A 19,697-nucleotide genomic window follows, 5' to 3' on the forward strand; every position below is an offset into this window, starting at 1 on the left:
CACCATGCCATATCAGTGTACACAATCAAATATCACCGGATATGTCAAATTACTCAAGTACTGCCAACTTTCCAATAGCTGTGCTTGCCCCCCATTCTGATAGCCAAATGTGCTGCTTGATGGAGCTACAGCTGTACGAAGGATTAACATTTATGGCAGGTTCAGTCACAATCTTGGACCTTTCCTTTTTTCATTCTGTTGTGGTACATACAATATGAGAAATCAAACAGACAAGCTTCTTTTCTGGCTGTCAGGTCCAAAACACCAGCATTCCTTATTCCTTACCACTGCAGTATATTCATTGTACTTCCAGATAAGCACTTATTGGTTGTCTGTTGTCATGCACACAGAGCCCAGCCCTACAGCTAAAGACAAATCAAGTCTTTGTCAGGATGAGTCGAGAACTAGTTAGAGTGAGTTGCTGGGTATGTCAGACTAGACAACTGACATCAATGGAATATGCCTTTGACTTGTTAAGATTATGTAAATGACACGACAACTGAAAATCACTGGAAACTTCACCTAATGTGACATGGCCTTATGTGATAAAGTATACACTTGGAAATCAGTATTGGAAAGTTCAAATTAATGCTTTAAACCTTTTCAAAATCTGTTTAACATACAAATAACATGTACAAGTAAATACTTTAAAAATATAACCAAAATTATTGCTTGACAAAAATCTGCACATTTCTCTCAAAGCATTAGGAAAATGGCACCTTTAGCTCAACAAATATAAACAGGTCAAATATTTAAAACTTTTCAAGTTGGATATATAAAGAGCAGCTTTCAATAATGGTGAACCCCTCCTTCAACTTCCTGTATTACAGGGATCTCAAATTGCAGGGGCCTCATGTATAAACAGTGCGTACGCACAAAAATGTCGCTTACTTCAGTTTCCACGCTCACATTGCGACGTATAAAACCTAAATGCAAGTTCTCTGCTCGGTTTTGCAAACTGGCGGCACCCAGCGTCAAAGCAGTGCTTTTGTTCCAGGGTGGTTTCCCTTTCTTTTTAAGACCCACATCCCTGACACAGCTTTATCAAAAACACTGAAATTAACCGCATATTGTTTATTAGTTTATTGCATCTGATTGTAATTAACCCCTTAACCGCCCTCTGCCGGACATATCCGGCATCGTAGCGTTATTGCTGACGCCTTACTGCTGGAATTATCCGGCACATTTGCCTATGGTTATGTGAATGCCTGGCGCGTAGTATAACTGACAGTTTGGCGTGGGTATTATTACTACATTGTATTTCGACAACTCTGCGGTTGTATTGGCCGCTCACGTGATGTGATTCGAAAGTGAAAGCTGTGAATATGGCGAAACGTAAACTGACTTCAAGTGAGGTTTTGCAGGCGATTTTGGACAATAATTCTGATCATGATTGTAGCAGTTCTGAAGAAGATTTTAGCGACAATGATGATCAGCAACGTGCGCTGCATGATACTGTGAATGACGACGCATCAGATGATGGCGATGAGTGGGTGTATCCCCAGCATCTCAACTGGACTGCTGCCCGTTATCTGAGCCAGATAAGAAAGATCCAAACCGTGACCGCTTGTTCAAGCTACGTCCTTTGATTGACCATTTATTTGAAACATTTCAGCAGGTATTTCAGCAGGTAAATACTGCTTGAATAAATGTAAAGTAAAAAAATGAAAATTGTTCAGATGTCTCCTGGCATGGGGAATATTTAGGGAGTTGGCTGTTAAAGGGTTGACCTGTAACAATATAATGGTCCACGTAATGGCCAAACTATTCCAAATACCATAGCTGCTTTAGTGTTGTTTCTCTCAATACACCACTCAGACTATTTATATCACTGTATCTGCGTGTGGAATCACAGCTCTACAGCAGCTGATTGGAAAAAGAATTATCAGTATACAGCATCAAGCATACACTGCCTCAGTCATGCTGTCTATTGAACTGCTCTCAAACGGCAAACGCTTCAGAGACTTTCATGTACGGACATCGTGGTTCAGAAACAGTTTCATCCCAAGAACTATAAACACACTCAATCAGTCCATCAAGTGCTCCTTGTAGAACTGTTTGTGCTTATTAGTACAATTATCTCACTGTAAACTTATGATACAGTTATAATATTGCACAACCTGAGACACTTTATAAAGAGCATATTTACATATGATGATGATATCATTTTTAAGATGAAATGCAGCAAAATATGTTTATTACATTATACAGATAAAATGTTAACATCATTTAAATAATCTATATTGTTAATAATTAAACATTTGAGAACACAGTGGCTCAGCGCTAGCAATGATCTGGTGCCCCGTTCAGGGATTGTTCCTGCCTTATGCTGTATTCTTGCTGGGACTGGCGTGACCCTGGATGGATAGATGGATAGACATGTACTATGAAGATATTTCAATGTTCCTTAAAAGTTTTGGAGAATCGGCATTCTAAGCTTACAGATGTCTTAACATCTATTACATAGCTGATGATGTGGCGAATGGTTAGTTGGAGAAAGAAAAGGAAGGACAGGAATTAAAAGTTAGTATGTTTGAAAGAGACTGCTGCAATAAATTATTTCATCGAAGGTCGTGCATGGCGCAGCAAGCATCTTGCGGGAGGCAGGAATAATCTCTGGTCAAGGAGCCAGCTCGTCACTATCACTGCATCACCATGTTCCCATGTTTAATACATGCTTTAACTCCTATCATCATGAAAATGATATCAAGTATACATCTCAGTATTTTAATTATTCAGAGAACTTTAATATCACGAATGTAATTCATTCTGTGTCCTGTTGGAGGAAGAGAAAGCCCGTTTAAGAAGTACGTAGTGATTCACACACATAGAGCACATAGAAGAACACATACAAAGCATTTAACGTGCTACTTTAGTTACAATGGTGTTTGAGAAACTAGTAAATTAAACGATTTAAAGATGAAGTTTATGATGTTCTACTTTAATGACAAAATAAACTATGCTATTAAAGTGGAAATTTCAAGATTAAAGTTGACATTTCGAGCTTTTTTTCCACTGTGTCCCTATTTTTTTTTCTTTTCTCTGTACCCTAATAAGCTTTCATATGACACTCAGACGGTGGGCTACGACTTGCCTTTTCATGGCAACTTTGATCTGACAACTTTTTTTATTTCAGGCACTGTGCGACTTTGTGAACTTAAGCTTTCGAGTTTCTCCAACACTCTATGTCACTCGATCATCTTCCTTTTGTTGTTTATACCACTGTTTAAAGCAACAAATAGTAAGTTTTTCCTTGCCTCCACTTGGTATTTGCTGAAATTCTTCTATTTTCCCCCATGCTTTTGCCATTGCCTTTTCACAGAACACTGAGCTTAAGGGCTAATTATATTGATTTGCATATTCAAAGAGGCGTAATTCTGGGAGGAGATTGGGGAGTGGCAGCAGGCGCGTGCACATGCGTAACGTTTCACGCTGACCGTAATTTATGGAGCAGAAGAACGTGGAAGTTGGCATACACACAGATTTATGAATCTGGATTTTTTTGTGTGTACGCACATTTCCACTTTTGTCTGTACGCCATGTTTTAGTGTGAATTCTATGCACGGCATTATGCATGAGGCCCCAGTTCTGGAGGGCCTCGGTGGCTGCAGGTTTTCATTCTAACCCTTTTCATAATTTAGTGACCTGAATTAATTTTAATTGACATGTTTATAAGATTTGCTGCTCTGAATTTCTTCATTGTTCCTCTGAATTGCTTCATTTGTTTCCTTAAATGACACCCAAACAGAAATAAAATGTGAAGTGAGTGAGCCAACAGAAGACCAATTAAGTCAGGGCCTCAAACTCCAATTTCACTCCAAATCAGTCGCTTAATTAGGTGCCAAGTCTCGTCGTTAATTCCATGGCTTGCTGCTGCTCTCATTTTGCAACAGCATACATTTTCAAAATTGTTAATTTTTTCTTTGCTTTTCCAAGAGCACTGTTAAAATGTTTTAGAGACCTGAGCAAATCAACATTCCTGAGACCTCCACCCTTTTTATTTTCAGAGTTTATTGAATTCACAGTTTGTTGGTCATGTTTTGGTTCATTTTGTATCTCGTTATTGTTTGGCTGCTAATTAAGGAAAAAGAAACAATTATTGGGCCTGAGTCTTCAAGAGCAAGTTAATTCAAATCAGCTCAAAAGAAGTTAATTATCAGCAAAAACAGGTCACTAATTAAGAAAAGGGTTAGAATGAAAACCTGCTGCCAGTGCTGCCCTTCAGGACTGAAGTTTGAGATCCCTGGTGTATTAGAACCGATTACTGTCTCTTAGCACTGATAATTATGTTTTCAGAATAACAAATGTTTACATTTTTTTTCTAGTGAAAAAAATATAAATGATCTTTGATGATGTTGGGATTAGCTGTGACAAATCAAGGCGAAATGATGGACAAAGAAGTTGCACAAAATAAATAAATGAGTGAATTAATTAATGAATAATTAACTAATTTGTTTAAATATTACATACCAATCTCCTAACACTGCAGATATAGTCTGAAAGTTTGGTATACACTGTATATATTATTGTTCCCTTTCAAGAAAATTAAAGTTCACCATGACACATTCATCCTATAGGCAATCTTCAAATGCAAAAGGGGAATACAATGTTTAGAAATATGAAGAAAATTGCTGAATATAAGTTAAAGGAATTGATGCCAAAAACTGCACTGAAAGGCCAAACAAGCACATCCCGAGACTGAAGTGCATTTACAATAAGCTAAGGAAAACAAAGCGAAGACTATGTGGGGTTCAAAACCAGGTCTTCAGAGTGTTCAAAAAAACTGATAAAGTCAGTCCAAAGCACTTTTCACAGATGAATACTGAATAACATATGCAAGGAAATCTCACAGAGATTAAAGAAAAATAAATGAAAGAAGTCAGGAAGGACATATTTTACTGAATAATTTTCGGAATCTGGAACCATCTGTATAGCCCTGCAACTTAGGTGAATTTCTGAAAACGATTTTTGAACAATTTAACTTTTACCTAATCCAATAAACTCAATGACCTGAAAGATAAAATGTCATATGTACCTGTTCTTAACAATTTCTCTTTAAACTCACTTTCTCTCATTTTTTAAGACACTGGCTGACCTTGACATACACTTAACTTGTCTTTCAGCCATACTTCATATCTATTTTGGATGATGTTCTGTGGTCACCCATTCTGCGCATTGAGCTTATGTGTCTAGAAGTTATACAGTGAGCGTCTGGTTTATTTTGGTCATTACTGCTATTCAGCATCAGTTCAGAATCATTAAGATGTGACAGAAATGAAACCAAAACAGCCTGGAATGCATCAGAAAAAAAAAAAAAACTTAAATGAAATACAGTACACCATTAAATTAAATTAACATAATTTTTCATGATTAGGTTGTTCTACCTTTTTCCAGAAATATTGACACCATGAGAAATATTCATGATTTTGAGTTAATGGGGTGTGTGGGGGGTTTAAACACAAATAAAATTGATGACCTGAGGGTGTGTTAAAGTAGCACAGCTCTCTGAATATGGATCAGATTCATCGTGCGCAAAACATGTAGACGTTAACAGGTAACAAATCCTTGGCAATCAAAGGTCTTTCTTTAGTCACATGAACTGAAGAGTTCAAGTTATGAGGAGATAATAAAATAAGATGTAATGGGTCATACAGAATGTCTGTTTCCCTTAAATAAGAGGATAGATATTTTATACCTCTTCCTAGTATGACAGCCCCTCGAAGAGATGACAACAAAAAGCTTTGAAGTGGTGTACCTGTATATGTCAAAACTATGATATTGTCCATTATAATTACTGAACTGACAATTTTGTTAAATCGTTCTTAGTTATTTACTTTTCCTACATAGTTTTCTCTCCTGTCTTCAGTTTCTCAATCTGGTTGCTGGAAAAAGTTTAAAAAACAGCATACAGTTTCGGGAAATGTGTTTTCTGTTGGATAGGTTTATTGTTCAGTTTATCTTTCTGCTCCCCTCAAGCTGTTACTCAGATTTCATTGTGAAAGTCCGGACTGAACCTTAATTCTCTTGCAGTACTTCATTTGTAAGTATGATGTCATGTTGTGAACAACAGAGCTAGAGAACAATCCAACAGTCCAGAAAATACAAATAGTTAACAATGAAAAAAGAGACACCCAAATTAAGGTGTCCAGAGACATGCAGGTTAAGTGGATTGACGATTCTAAATTGTCCCTAGTGTGTGCTTGGTGTGTGTGTACGTGTGTGTGTGTGTGTGTGTGTGTGTGTGCCCTGTGGTGGGTTTGCACCCTGCCTGGGGTTTGTTTCCTGCCTTGCACCCTGTGTTGGCTGGGATTGGCTCCAGCAGACCCCCGTGACCCTGTAGTTAGGATATAGCAGGCTGAATAATGGATGAATGGATGGATGGTTCTCCAGAATTAATAACTGGCAGTCCCAGGTGTCCATAATACCGATTGGTCCACCCCTGGTTTAAAAGACATAATGAACACATTTGGGTTTTTTTTGCATGCTCACTATGGTTAATCATGATGGTTTAGATTAACTTTTCAAGCACACAGCAATGCAGCTTGTTTTAATTACTGCATACACAGCTATGTTACTTGCAGGATTTTTAAAAATATATTCAGTAAAGGGTTTTTAATCTGGTATAGACAGTGCATAGCAGGGAGACAAAAATGACAGAATACTGTATATTAATGCTAGAGTGAGGTTTATGCTCATGTTTTCAATTTGTTGGGAATTTTATGAACAAAAATCTTTTGGCCTAGATTTTTTTCCAAAATAATGACAATAACACAAAAGACCACAAATGAGCTGAATACTATAAAACAGTGCATCATTAACACCATCCGACAAATTGCTCTCCCCTTTTCCTTAAACACAGGAGGAGTTTCTCCACCTTCAAATCAGTAGTGGTGAATCTTTTGGTTTCATATATTAGAGCTGGGTTGTGTGATGCCTAAATTGTACCAAACATGTATATGTGCAGTGTTTGTCCTAACAACACACACCAAATTATAAATAAGGAATACTGTAAACCGTTGGTACTGTATATAAAAGGAAAGGGATGCACATGAACAACATGGCTGGGCAGTTTGTTACGGGGACTCAATTTTTTTTTCTTTAACTCTTTGAGGGCTGAATATTTATTCCAAAAAACTCAGTTTTCTGAAAAGCACACAAAGTAATGGTTTCACACAGAAAGCAACATAAAACATCTGTTGCTGCATGCTGTGGTTGCTGTTGGCACATGTTTGGCATCTTTGGAGGCAGTGGCTGCACGGGGGCACCTCGATGGCCAGCAGTAATGCATGGTGGGCTGGCTGCCTTCACACAGCCGGTGGGCGGTGGCGGCAGTTGCAGTGTGACACAGAATGGTCTTGTCATCATAAGCGGTGGTCCTCCCAGGCGAATGCTACCTTGGAGCATCAGCTACACAAACGTGTTCAATACCACGATCAGCTGGGGACTGATCAGCTGAGGCTGGTACCTCACTTTCGTATTCGATGTCCATCTCCTGATCAAATTCCAAGTCTGACAAGTCAGAGTCCGATCCAGCAATAATACGTAAAACGTCTATGACGTATTTAGACTCTCGCCTAATCTCAATGCCATTTTTGAGGTTGTTTGCTGTTCGCTACTCACGCAGGGAATCAAGGTTAAATCAACAAAGCTACTTAACTTTCTTTCTAGCAAAGAAAGTCAAACTTAAAATGTAAAGGCGAGTTTTGTCGCAGTTTGCAGCCGATTACCATCCTCTACCCCCGAATTTTGACAAAAGTTGACATCAGCCCTGAAAGAGTTAAATTAACTTCTCGGCCATTTCCACTTTTACTTCTCAGTAATTAAAAAAAGAGATCTAAAATTCTTGAGTAGATGAAATTGCTCCATTTAGTTTAAGACTTTAGTTTGTCAATACAAAACAGGTCTTTCGTATATTTTTGTTTATTAGCAATGCAATAGAGATCGCTTTACACTAAATGCCAGAAACAGAAGTAAGACAAATAAATCCCAGGTACCTGCTGTCTGAGACACTTTACCGCGATTCTATAAAAGCTCTAAAAGGCATTTGTTAAACTCATTCATTACAAGACTCTGAAAGGTGCATGGAATTAATTGGACAATGTAAGGCTTTGTTTTAAGAGCATATGTCATTTAAATCGAGTAAATCCTGAAAGTAACAATTCCATTTATTACACTTTAATTGAAATAAGCTATCCGTATTTACTATTATGTAATATAAATTCAGTTTTCTATACTATTAACTAAGTTAAACAATGTAAACAAAAACATAGAACAAATTGTGTGGAGGCTGGGTGTTCTTACCAGCGCACATTCAAAACAGCTGGAAAAATGAATGAAGTGAAATCCCAAATGGCAATCAATACCAAAAGGATGAGACCCCAAAAGGCAGACTGTTTGGAAAATTAAATCTCAAAGGCAAATATTACAAACATTGAAATTCTAATGCAGGTGGGTTTGTAATCCTCAAAGAGAGAGTCAGTATAGGCAGTGCAGAAATTCCAAAGAGACAACATTAAAGATTGGCTGAAATCCCAAAAGACAGGCAGCATAGATACTCTAAAATTTAATAAAAACATAGAGTGTAAGAAATCCCAAAGGGCAGGCAATCCACATGGATGGAACTCCAAAGATAGTATAGCGTTCTACAGGGTAGACAGTACAAGGGTTTAAAATCTAAAAAGGCACAAAGCTGAGATTTTTTTTTTAGTTTCTAAAGGCAAATACGACTGTAGTGTGCTGCCACTTCACTGATCCAGTATCCCAGGTTTTAATTTTTATTCTGGTTGTTGTTCCTGTTGAGTTTGCACATTATCCCCATGTCTGTTTGGGTTTATACTGCAGTTTTTCTTCTTCCACAGTTTCAAATATGTACAGGATAGTTTAAGTGACAATTCCAGACTGGCTTTTGACCGACTGGTGCCTTGTTCAGGATTGTTTTCTGCCTCGTTCTAAGCACTGTGAGAAAAACCTCTGGTTCTCTGCAAACTGAAATAGGATAACGCAGTATTGAGAATTTTTTTTTATGCACACCCAAACCTCATGCTGTCAAGCATTGTCACATTTCAGCATAACTTGCTATCATTTCCTGTCAATCTCATTTCTTTTCAATTATTTTAAAACTTCCAATTTCAACCATTACAGGCTACTGATAGAATTAAATGAACACACATTTTTACTATTAGATTTTGCAAGTGTAGCAATCTTTATAATATACAACAGATGAAAATCAATCTTCTACTTTGCTGGCATTATGACAAAGACCGTATAATAACTAGATTCAAGTTTATGAGAGAATACCTTGAAGGAAATCATATCATCATAACATTCAGTCATCATAGCCTGTAAAGGTTCTGTGACTGTATGACGAGTAACTGATGAAGATAATGATTTGTACCAAGTCTAGTTATAATCTGTTGTTTTCTCTCTCCTCAGCTACATTTTTCGTCTGAGTTGCACTCGAATGGGTCAGTGGGCAATCGGCTATGTGACACAGGATGGCAGCATCTTGCAGACCATTCCCCACAATAAGCCACTGTTTCAGGCACTGATGGATGGATTTAAGGAGGGCTTGTAAGTTTACTTATAGCAGTATTAAGCTACTCATTATTTTCATTTTAAAGTTAAAAACTCACAAAAAGCAACTTATTAAAATGATAAAATCTAGGATATTGTGAATTTGCCTGTGACATTGTTTCCAAAAAGATTTTCATGATGGTCACGTTCAAGGTAAGTTCATATGAACACAGTACAATAAGATTCTTACTTGCATGTCTCCCATAGACTGGTGGCAGTATAGTACTAACAACAGACAACAAACACAACACCATACATCCAAAAAAAATCACACAATACATACATGAAACTCACATAAGGAATGCCTATTAATGGGGTTGATGTGGAGGCAGGGCACCACTACAAGTTCTTGGGGTCCACATCAACGACAGTGTGTCATGTGTGACATGATTGTAAAGTTTCTTGTTTTTCATAGGTCTTATACTCAATATGTAATATCAACAATTAAGCCCCTTCAGATCACTCCAAAGTGAATTTTTGTTGGTAGCTCATATTGCAGAGGTGAATAAACACTTATTTGTAAGTGTTATGAAGACTAAAAGAATTCTTTGTTAAGGTCTTGTTATAAAAGTAAATTAGTAATTGATGTATCTTTGCACTACCTAACCCAAAGTGTTACCATAAAATTGTACCTATCCACACATTGAGCACAGTGTTTGTGTTCAGCATTACATTAACATATAAATCTGAGTCTATCTATATAAATATATTGTATATCTTTATCTGTATACATTGTGTATACATACAATCTATACAATCTATCTATATATATTGTCACAGGTGGCTGGGGGGGGCGACTTCGTCGCGACGCCCCAGTGGACTGGACGAGGGCTTACGCCTGCCTCAGACCACGTGGGGGCGACCATCCTGGTTGCTATGGGGACCACGGGTGCAGAGCTTTGAAGCTCAACCCTGTAGGGGCCCGTGGTCACCACCAGAGGGCGCCCCCACATGGCCTGAGGCGGGTGTAAGCCTTCTTCCAGTCCACCGGGGCGTCCCGGCCGGCTCGCACCCCCCCAGCCACCTGTGACAATATATATATTGTAAGAATAGATGCTGTATAGCACCCGACCCGGCACAGACTCAGACAGAGGCATGTGTAAAAACACAAAGACTTTATTTTCTTCGCCCGTGGGGCACGTCTTCTCCGTGAACACCACAGGCACAACACAGTCCAAAAAGCATTCAAATCACACACTCCCTTCTCGAACCACCTCTCCTCCCTGGCAACTTCGTCCTCTTCCTCCTGATTCTGGCTCCTGAGTGGTGGTTGCTGGCCCTTTTTATAGCCCACCCAGAAGTACTCCAGGTGTGTGATCAACTGTTTCTGATTGCACTTCTGGGTGGGGCTGTATAGTTGTCCAGACCGGCACAAGGACCCATGCAGCACCCCTTGGCAGCCACCCCATATTCCAACAGGGCTGTGGAGAACTCCATCTCCCTTAGAGCCCTGCGGGAAACTGAGGCAAAATCATCAGCCAGGGAGGCTGCCACCAAGCATCCCCGGGGAGGTATTGACACCCATGATTGCTCTCCCGGAACATATGTAGAAGGGGCATGGGACCCGGCTGCCCAACACAATATATATATACAGTACATATATATATATATACAGTGGTGTGAAAAACTATTTGCCCCCTTCCTGATTTCTTATTCTTTTGCATGTTTGTCACACAAAATGTTTCTGATCATCAAACACATTTAACCATTAGTCAAATATAACACAAGTAAACACAAAATGCAGTTTGTAAATGGTGGTTTTTATTATTTAGGGAGAAAAAAAAATCCAAACCTACATGGCCCTGTGTGAAAAAGTAATTGCCCCCTGAACCTAATAACTGGTTGGGCCACCCTTAGCAGCAATAACTGCAATCAAGCGTTTGCGATAACTTGCAATGAGTCTTTTACAGCGCTCTGGAGGAATTTTGGCCCACTCATCTTTGCAAAATTGTTGTAATTCAGCTTTATTTGAGGGTTTTCTAGCATGAACCGCCTTTTTAAGGTCATGCCATAGCATCTCAATTGGATTCAGGTCAGGACTTTGACTAGGCCACTCCAAAGTCTTCCTTTTGTTTTTCTTCAGCCATTCAGAGGTGGATTTGCTGGTGTGTTTTGGGTCATTGTCCTGTTGCAGCACCCAAGATCGCTTCAGCTTGAGTTGACGAACAGATGGCCGGACATTCTCCTTCAGGATTTTTTGGTAGACAGTAGAATTCATGGTTCCATCTATCACAGCAAGCCTTCCAGGTCCTGAAGCAGCAAAACAACCCCAGACCATCACACTACCACCACCATATTTTACTGTTGGTATGATGTCTTTTTCTGAAATGCTGTGTTCCTTTTACGCCAGATGTAACGGGACATTTGCCTTCCAAAAAGTTCAACTTTTGACTCATCAGTCCACAAGGTATTTTCCCAAAAGTCTTGGCAATCATTGAGATGTTTCTTAGCAAAATTGAGACGAGCCCTAATGTTCTTTTTGCTTATCAGTGGTTTGCGTCTTGGAAATCTGCCATGCAGGCCGTTTTTGCCCAGTCTCTTTCTTATGGTGGAGTCGTGAACACTGACCTTAATTGAGGCAAGTGAGGCCTGCAGTTCTTTAGACGTTGTCCTGGGGTCTTTTGTGACCTCTCAGATGAGTCGTCTCTGCGCTCTTGGGGTAATTTTGGTCGGGCCGGCCACTCCTGGGAAGGTTCACCACTGTTCCATGTTTTTGCCATTTGTGGATAATGGCTCTCACTGTGGTTCGCTGGAGTCCCAAAGCTTTAGAAATGGCTTTATAACCTTTACCAGACTGATAGATCTCAATTACTTCTGTTCTCATTTGTTCCTGAATTTCTTTGGATCTTGGCATGATGTCTAGCTTTTGAGGTGCTTTTGGTCTACTTCTCTGTGTCAGGCAGCTCCTATTTAAGTGATTTCTTGATTGAAACAGGTGTGGCAGTAATCAGGCCAGGGGGTGGCTACGGAAATTGAACTCAGGTGTGATACACCACAGTTAGGTTATTTTTTAACAAGGGGGCAATTACTTTTTCACACAGGGCCATGTATGTTTGGATTTTTTTTCTCCCTAAATAATAAAAACCATCATTTAAAAACTGCATTTTGTGTTTACTTGTGTTATATTTGACTAATGGTTAAATGTGTTTGATGATCAGAAACATTTTGTGTGACAAACATGCAAAAGAATAAGAAATCAGGAAGGGGGCAAATAGTTTTTCACACCACTGTATATATATATATATATATATATATAGTGACAAAACAAGACTCCAGACATGATAAAGGTTTGGGGCAGCCACCCGTATAATATGTTCCTGGCTGCAAAAGTAAAGAATTGTAAGGCCAGAGTAGTTTACAACATGGAGTCCAAAACAGAACTCAAATCCAGAGGAGGGGAAAGAGGCTGTATAGGGTGTCTGGGGGAAGTGATGTTGTCCTCGGGGCCGGGGCCAGAAGTGACGTGCTCTGAGTTGAGGCACGGGTTACTGCTGGGATTTCCCGGGAAAGGTCTGCAGGAGACTTAGTCAGTGCACCCCGCCGCCCCCATGGCGGACGTGTTAACAGTATTCTGTAAGCCCTTCAGCTTCCTCCTATTCGCACGTGTGTGACAATATATATATACATATATATATTTATATACCATATATATATACAGTATAGTAAAATGTTTAAAAAATTATAACAATACTGAAACTTAACATTTCATATCATCTTCATAATAGCATATCCATTTCGTTCTGTTCTGAGATGTGCATTTCCTTTAAATTATTTTATTGCCCGGAAGCATAATAACATCTTTAGATTTCCATTTAAATTTACTTCTGCCACCTTTGAATTTTGTCTCAATTCAGTAATTAAAACCATCACCATTTGTATCTACCCTGCATTTTGCACAAGAAATAATAGTTTGCAGAATGCAAGTCTTACATACTATTAATTGTCACAAGAACGACTCAAGACTATTGCAAAGGTTTGTGGCAGCCACCCATATAATATGCCCTGGCTGCAAAGGGCTGAATTGAAGCAAGTTGTTTACAAGACTGAATATGTGGTGGTAAGATGGCGGCTTTAAAGGGCAATGGAGGAAGTGATGTCGTTTATGCTGGAACCGGAAGTGGCATCTTTGGGACTGGAGGTGACGTCATCACAAGCACCAAAGACTGGAAATGACATCATCAGTGCCGCCGGAACCTGACGGGATTCCCCGGGTATGGTGTGCACGGAACTGAGAGAGACAGTCAGCACACCCTGCCGCCCCCTGGTCTGATGTAGAATTACAATTGCTCAAGCCCTTTAGCTGCCTCCTATTCGGATGTGTGTGACATAATATATAAGTAGTGTTTTTTGCATCAAGTAATTTTGTGTTTAAATATAACTATACTGTATTATTAATGTTGCACAGCTTCCAGGACTTATAAGAGGAAGAAAACTTCATAACAATAAATTTGATAGAAGTAAGCTGAATTGTATTGAATTTTGCTGGTTGACTGGCAGAGAGATCCAGAGTTGCTTAATTTCTTTGTTTTTCGGATGGACCCCAACTTTCTGCTATTCTGAACTGGATAAAGCAGGGTGAAGAAATCATTTTAAAGATAGCTAGATAAAATGAATTATGGTGACTAGCTCACTTCTGTGCATCTGATTTCATTTGACATTATGTCAGTGTATGGCAATTGTACTGTAAAGCCTTGTGCTAAGTCTCTGTCATTGACCATTCACAAACTGAACGACACATGCGGAGGCTTTGGTGGCAAGCACCATCAAAACAACAAACTCCTCCATGATTTTATCAGTCAATTGCAGATGCGCTGACAAAAAAACAGTCTTACCAGAGTCTTCTCTGCTTCTCTACTGCTTTAGATGTCTCCATCCATCATTCTGAGAAAGACAGAAATTCATTAGAGTTTGTCATAATAACAAGAAACACATAAATCTCAAAACATGACCATATGATACATTTATGCAAATCAGGCACTCACTTGAATTTTTGTAATTGGAGACTGATTAGTTAAATTAGTTTTCATGAATAAAGCAAAGTGACTGGTCATACGATAGTAAATATTTTTTGCTCGTGACTGTATGACTGTTCAGTGCATTAGAATTAAGCAACATAAAATGATCTTTTACTAGTCAATCAATTGATTAAGTAAAAATGTACTGAGGCCTTTAAAACTGTATTATTTATCTGTTTATCTAGTGTATTCTTCTTATAATAAGATGCACTCATTCTGATTGATTTCATAGCTACTTGTACCCTGATGGTCGCAGCTGCAATCCTGACCTGTCCTGTTTGAACAAGCCATCCAATCAAGATCGTATTCAAGTGTCACGAGTAAGAACACTTTATAGTCTATTGCGCTTCATTTGATGTTGAGCTCTTAAGATTGGTAAGCCTGAGATGAGTTGATAAGATCTGTTAGGAATGAACTAAGGCACTGCAAAAGTCTGAATTTACAAAACTGGATGATGCAGTCCTAGTTCAGTTTTTCTGGAAGTAATTTAGTATTGATAACTTTGTGTAGATCTGGGGTGAGACCTCCACTGCCTTATGTCATTTGTGCCACTTTTTTCTAGGAGCAATATGAGCTCTACTGTGACATGGGCTCTACTTTCCAGCTATGTAAGATTTGTGCTGAGCAAGATAAGGACGTGAAGATTGAGCCCTGTGGACATCTCATTTGCAATGGATGTCTAAATGCCTGGCTTGTAAGTTAAGAGAACTATTTACAAAACTAATTGTTCCCAAATATTTCCTTGGCCAGTAATATTTTACATAATGCAACATAACACTCTCAGATACATTTGATTCCATACAGGATTGTGGGAGACCATAGTCTATAACAGCAGCATCTGATGCACGGTAGGAAACAGAGGTGTACTTGAAGGACCAGTCCATCATTGGGCACACTGATAGACACCTCTACATTTACTCACACCCAGCTGTACACTGTACACCACTGGGCAAATGTAAGGAAAACCAGAGAGCCTGCAATGACTGGCTCTGCTTAGTTCTAACACTGGATCTGTGACATAGCAGTGCTAACCGCTGTGCCATCAGGTCACTCAGTATTATATAATGCTTATTAAAATAACACCTGAACTCTTGTCACTGGTAGATCTGTATTTGACTTAATTAACTTACAGAGCATTTTATTTGTTTAATCTAACCTTTCCTGTGAGAAGCTAATATTTAATCTGGCAGCTCCTGGATAATCTCTATACTTAAAACACAACAAACTATAGAGATTCCATATAAACCAAATTAGAAATTATCTGTCTTATGGTGGTTTAAGCAATCGCTTGTTTTCATTCTGAAGATTCATTTTAATTGCATTTCATGGCTTTGAATCCAAGCTAGTCTGAGGATCTTCTAAATGTTTATCTGTAACCAACCTTTTTGTTAACCTTTTATTTCTTTTTAACTCTACTAAAATGTTGACTGACTTTTGTTTCTGAATAAGGAGTCAGATAGCCAGACCTGTCCTTTCTGCCGTTGTGAGATCAAAGGAATGGAGCCAGTGGTGATTGACCCGTTCAGGCCACTGAAAGGATTCAGTGTGTCACACGACCATGATGATAATGATGATGAAGATGATATGGAGGATGTCCAGCAGGTCATGAAAAAACTGGAGACACTGAGGAAGGTTAGGCAAATGAGAGGATATCTTTTAACTCACTGTCATGCCACACCCTCGGACAGAAGCTACTGCCACTTGTTTGTCCCTTGCTACGTCTCTCTTGTTTACAGTTACCTAGTGACACAATAATTTAGACCAGACTGTCTTCTCAGGCTGTCCATCTACTCTGATGTGCTATTTGGTTATACTTTACTTATATACAGTAGGTATACTTTAGCCTATAATTGTAAAATGAAAATTCTTAAATTTACTCTATAAATATTTCCTTGTTTGCTCTGTAAAGTGTCATATAATAGTATCTTCTATCAATAGTACTATATAAAATATAGATTCACTGATTGGTTAATTAATGTAATTTTAGATTTTTAGTGCAAAGAAACAAATTTTAATGTGAACATTTAAAAAGTAATTAAACTCTACCGTTCTGGTTACAAATCCACCTAAAGGAAGGCAAGCAGAAATGTAGATCTGTCTTAAGGACCCAAGAATAAACATCAGTCACCCTACCACAACATGACCACTGTAACACTAAGCACTCAAAATTATATGGTAACCATGCTTTCAGTGGGCCTTCATCACTGCATCTTTACCTTGCTTATACTTTAAACCACTGAATTGAGTGTAACCTCTTACCTCTAGAGAGCAGGTTTCACTCCCAGATCAGGTACCGTATATATAGATTTTGCAAATTCTTCAGTAAATGCTACAGTAGGTCTACTCCTCCTTTAAGTCCTCGATGGAATGTAGAGTACCTGCTCTAAATTGGCCTTGGTATGTTTGAGTACGGGTGTGTGATAGTGTTCTGCAATGGGAAGGCATCTCAACCAGGAATACCCAGCGTGCTCTGAAGTAGATAAATAGGATAGCAATTGGATGGAGATGTGGATGGATGATTTGGGAGTACAGTAACTACTTTTGATACTTACTTGACATAACTAAAAGAGGCACATCAGCACTTGTCTACCCTACCGCTTAAGTACATGAACATGCAGAGAAAAGCCCTACCATGTTCTTTGTTGTGTTTCTGTGTAGTAGCTCTTTTCTAGTGACTATTATGTGGAATGGATCTTCTGTTGTGTTTACTCACTTAAGATGATCTTTTTCAATTATGTTGGTAGAACATCTGAAATGTTTATTATAGGTAATGGATTGACATCACTGTTTACCAAGCGCAGAGCATTGTCATTATACAGAATGTCTTATATAAGGCTGACCTTTGATAGTTCCTTTATATACAAAAGAATTTTTTTTCCTGGTGTTCATTCATTCATTACAGTTACACTGAATAATGTCAGGATCTGAGGTAATTTGAATGAGATCTTGTACCATTTTAGCATAATTTTACCTGTTTTATTGTTTATTTTAATGTTAGCCTTACACCTTTTTTATTTTGTTTATCCATCACTGTTTTAAACTCTAATAGTTTCAGAATATTGTAATAGTAATTCAGGAAACTAAGGAAAGTTGCACAAAGTGCTGATCAAGTGCTAAGCAAAAAAATTTGATGAACCTTTGTATTATTGCTAACAGAACATATACGTTTGGGATGGAAATGAAAGAGCAAGCCAAGAAGACTTTTAGAAATATTTGACCCGAAGTCTCAAGACAACATTTCAGTGCTATATATGAGGGATGCTCAAAAAGTATCCACACTTTTATATTTTCATTCGAAATAGTGAAGGCGGGAGGAGTAGAAATTGGTTGTGTCTGAGAGTGTCATGTGACTTGTTCTGTCTGGCAAGCCAACTGACCTTGCAGTTTAGTATAAGAGTTATCACCCAGTGGTAAAGATGGCTGCGAAACTTATAAATTGCACTAAAGAGAAACAGTTCTGTGATACGCTTTTTGTGGGCAGGTGTGCTGGGAGCACAAATTCATCTCCACATGTGTGCTCAGTATGGGGATAAAGTTCTCCTTGTAGAGTCGTCTATGAGTGGATTGAAATGTTCGAAAATGGCCGTACTAGCGTGATGGATGCTGAGTGTTCTGGACATCTAGCTACAGCCATGACCACGAGGAATAAAGAAAGAACCCTGAAACTGATTCACAAAAACAGAAGAATTTTTTGCTGATGGCATTAAAAAGTTGGTACAACACTGGGAAAATTGGATCGTAAAGGAAGGTGACTACTAGAAAAGTGATGTAATTTGTTTTTCAAATTCTTAATATACTAGGGGGCTCCGCCCCCTGCTCGCTTCGCTCGCCAACCCCTGGTGTTGGGAATGACAAAGAGCGTGATGTATGAATGAGATATAGAATAGTGTGACGGTGTAGATGATGCAAATAGAAAGCAAACAATAAAGTGTGTGGCACAGTGTAAAGGTTTATTTGAAAATTTCTTTGTACACGCCGTTTAAGTGTAAAAGGTAATTCCAGCTCAGAACTTGTAAGGTCATTTAAGATGGTTATTGTTGTGATCAGAGTCAAGTTTATCAGAGCTTAGAAAGAGTTGTGTCTCTCCAGGAAGTAATGGAATGACTTGGGTATTTATGTTTTCCACATTAATATTTTTTGGACATAATATAGTGCGTTGTGTTAAAAGGGGCATTTGGTCTAATGAGATTGCTGTTCCAAATGTCTCTGTAACTAAGTCGTCGCAGATAAAGGCTTGAGGAATTGTAATAATATGTGGCTGAAGTCCATCTGTATTGGTGAGTGTACCATCTCTCAGTTGTAATAAGCAATTGTTATGATCTGGTTCTGGACATCGTATCTTTTTTACTAACTGTATCTTTTGAAAGCAATGCCAATTGTCTGCGTATTTTAAGGTGCACTGAACAATAGCTGAGTGCATGGCATCTGGAAGAATAGCTAATCACTGTCTAAAATCTCCTCCTCATAAAAGTACCTTTCCTCCAAATCGAATATTATTATTCATAAACGTTTGTAGAAGTTTATGAATGGTGTTGAGTAAGTGACTGGATGCCATTGAACATTCATCAATAAACAACATTTTTTCAAGACGGATGTCACGTGCAGTGCCACCGTTAATGTTCATAGTGAATACCGATTTGTTGGATCTAATGTAGTTGATAAAGATTTCACTTTCAGGTACATCGTCAGTTATAAGCTTCTGTAGATATTCAGTATATGAATGTAAAGAAGGCAGTCTAATTTGACCCTTTTGACAACAACGTGTAAATGTATAACTTGTATTGCCATTTGTTTCTTCAGGGAAGTGAACTGAATGACAATGATTGCAAATGACATTCATTAATCCAAATGAATTTTCCTGGTGTATGTTTTCCTTGTGCCGTTTGAGAGGCGCGTTGTTGCATGTGTAGTATTTGGGACGTGTTGTTTTGGAGCTGTAATCCATTTGCCTGTGCTGTGTGAGAAGCCCGTTGTAGCCTTCGCTGCCATTAACGTATGTCTGAGACGGGAGGTGTTTCGTTTTGAATCCGTGCCTGTTGCGATGCAGCACTTTGATTGATAGTTTGCGTCATGTGGATCTAGGATGTAGATTTGTGCATATTTGCGTTG

The 19,697-nt window shown here is 38.6% G+C and overlaps 1 protein-coding gene across 1 annotated transcript in view; it reads left to right on the forward strand.

Annotated features, from left to right (window-relative positions):
• Positions 1 to 19,697, forward strand: part of cblc (Cbl proto-oncogene C, E3 ubiquitin protein ligase) — a 101,402-nt gene that overhangs the window by 52,902 nt on the left and 28,803 nt on the right. Inside the window, exons 5-8 of the mRNA XM_028822636.2 lie at positions 9,433 to 9,570; positions 14,821 to 14,908; positions 15,151 to 15,282; positions 16,038 to 16,220. Coding sequence (XP_028678469.1) covers positions 9,433 to 9,570; positions 14,821 to 14,908; positions 15,151 to 15,282; positions 16,038 to 16,220 — 541 coding nt within the window. The remainder of the gene's footprint in view (positions 1 to 9,432; positions 9,571 to 14,820; positions 14,909 to 15,150; positions 15,283 to 16,037; positions 16,221 to 19,697) is intronic.

Source organism: Erpetoichthys calabaricus, chromosome 17 (genome assembly GCF_900747795.2).
Source record: "Erpetoichthys calabaricus chromosome 17, fErpCal1.3, whole genome shotgun sequence".
NCBI lineage: Eukaryota > Metazoa > Chordata > Cladistia > Polypteriformes > Polypteridae > Erpetoichthys > Erpetoichthys calabaricus.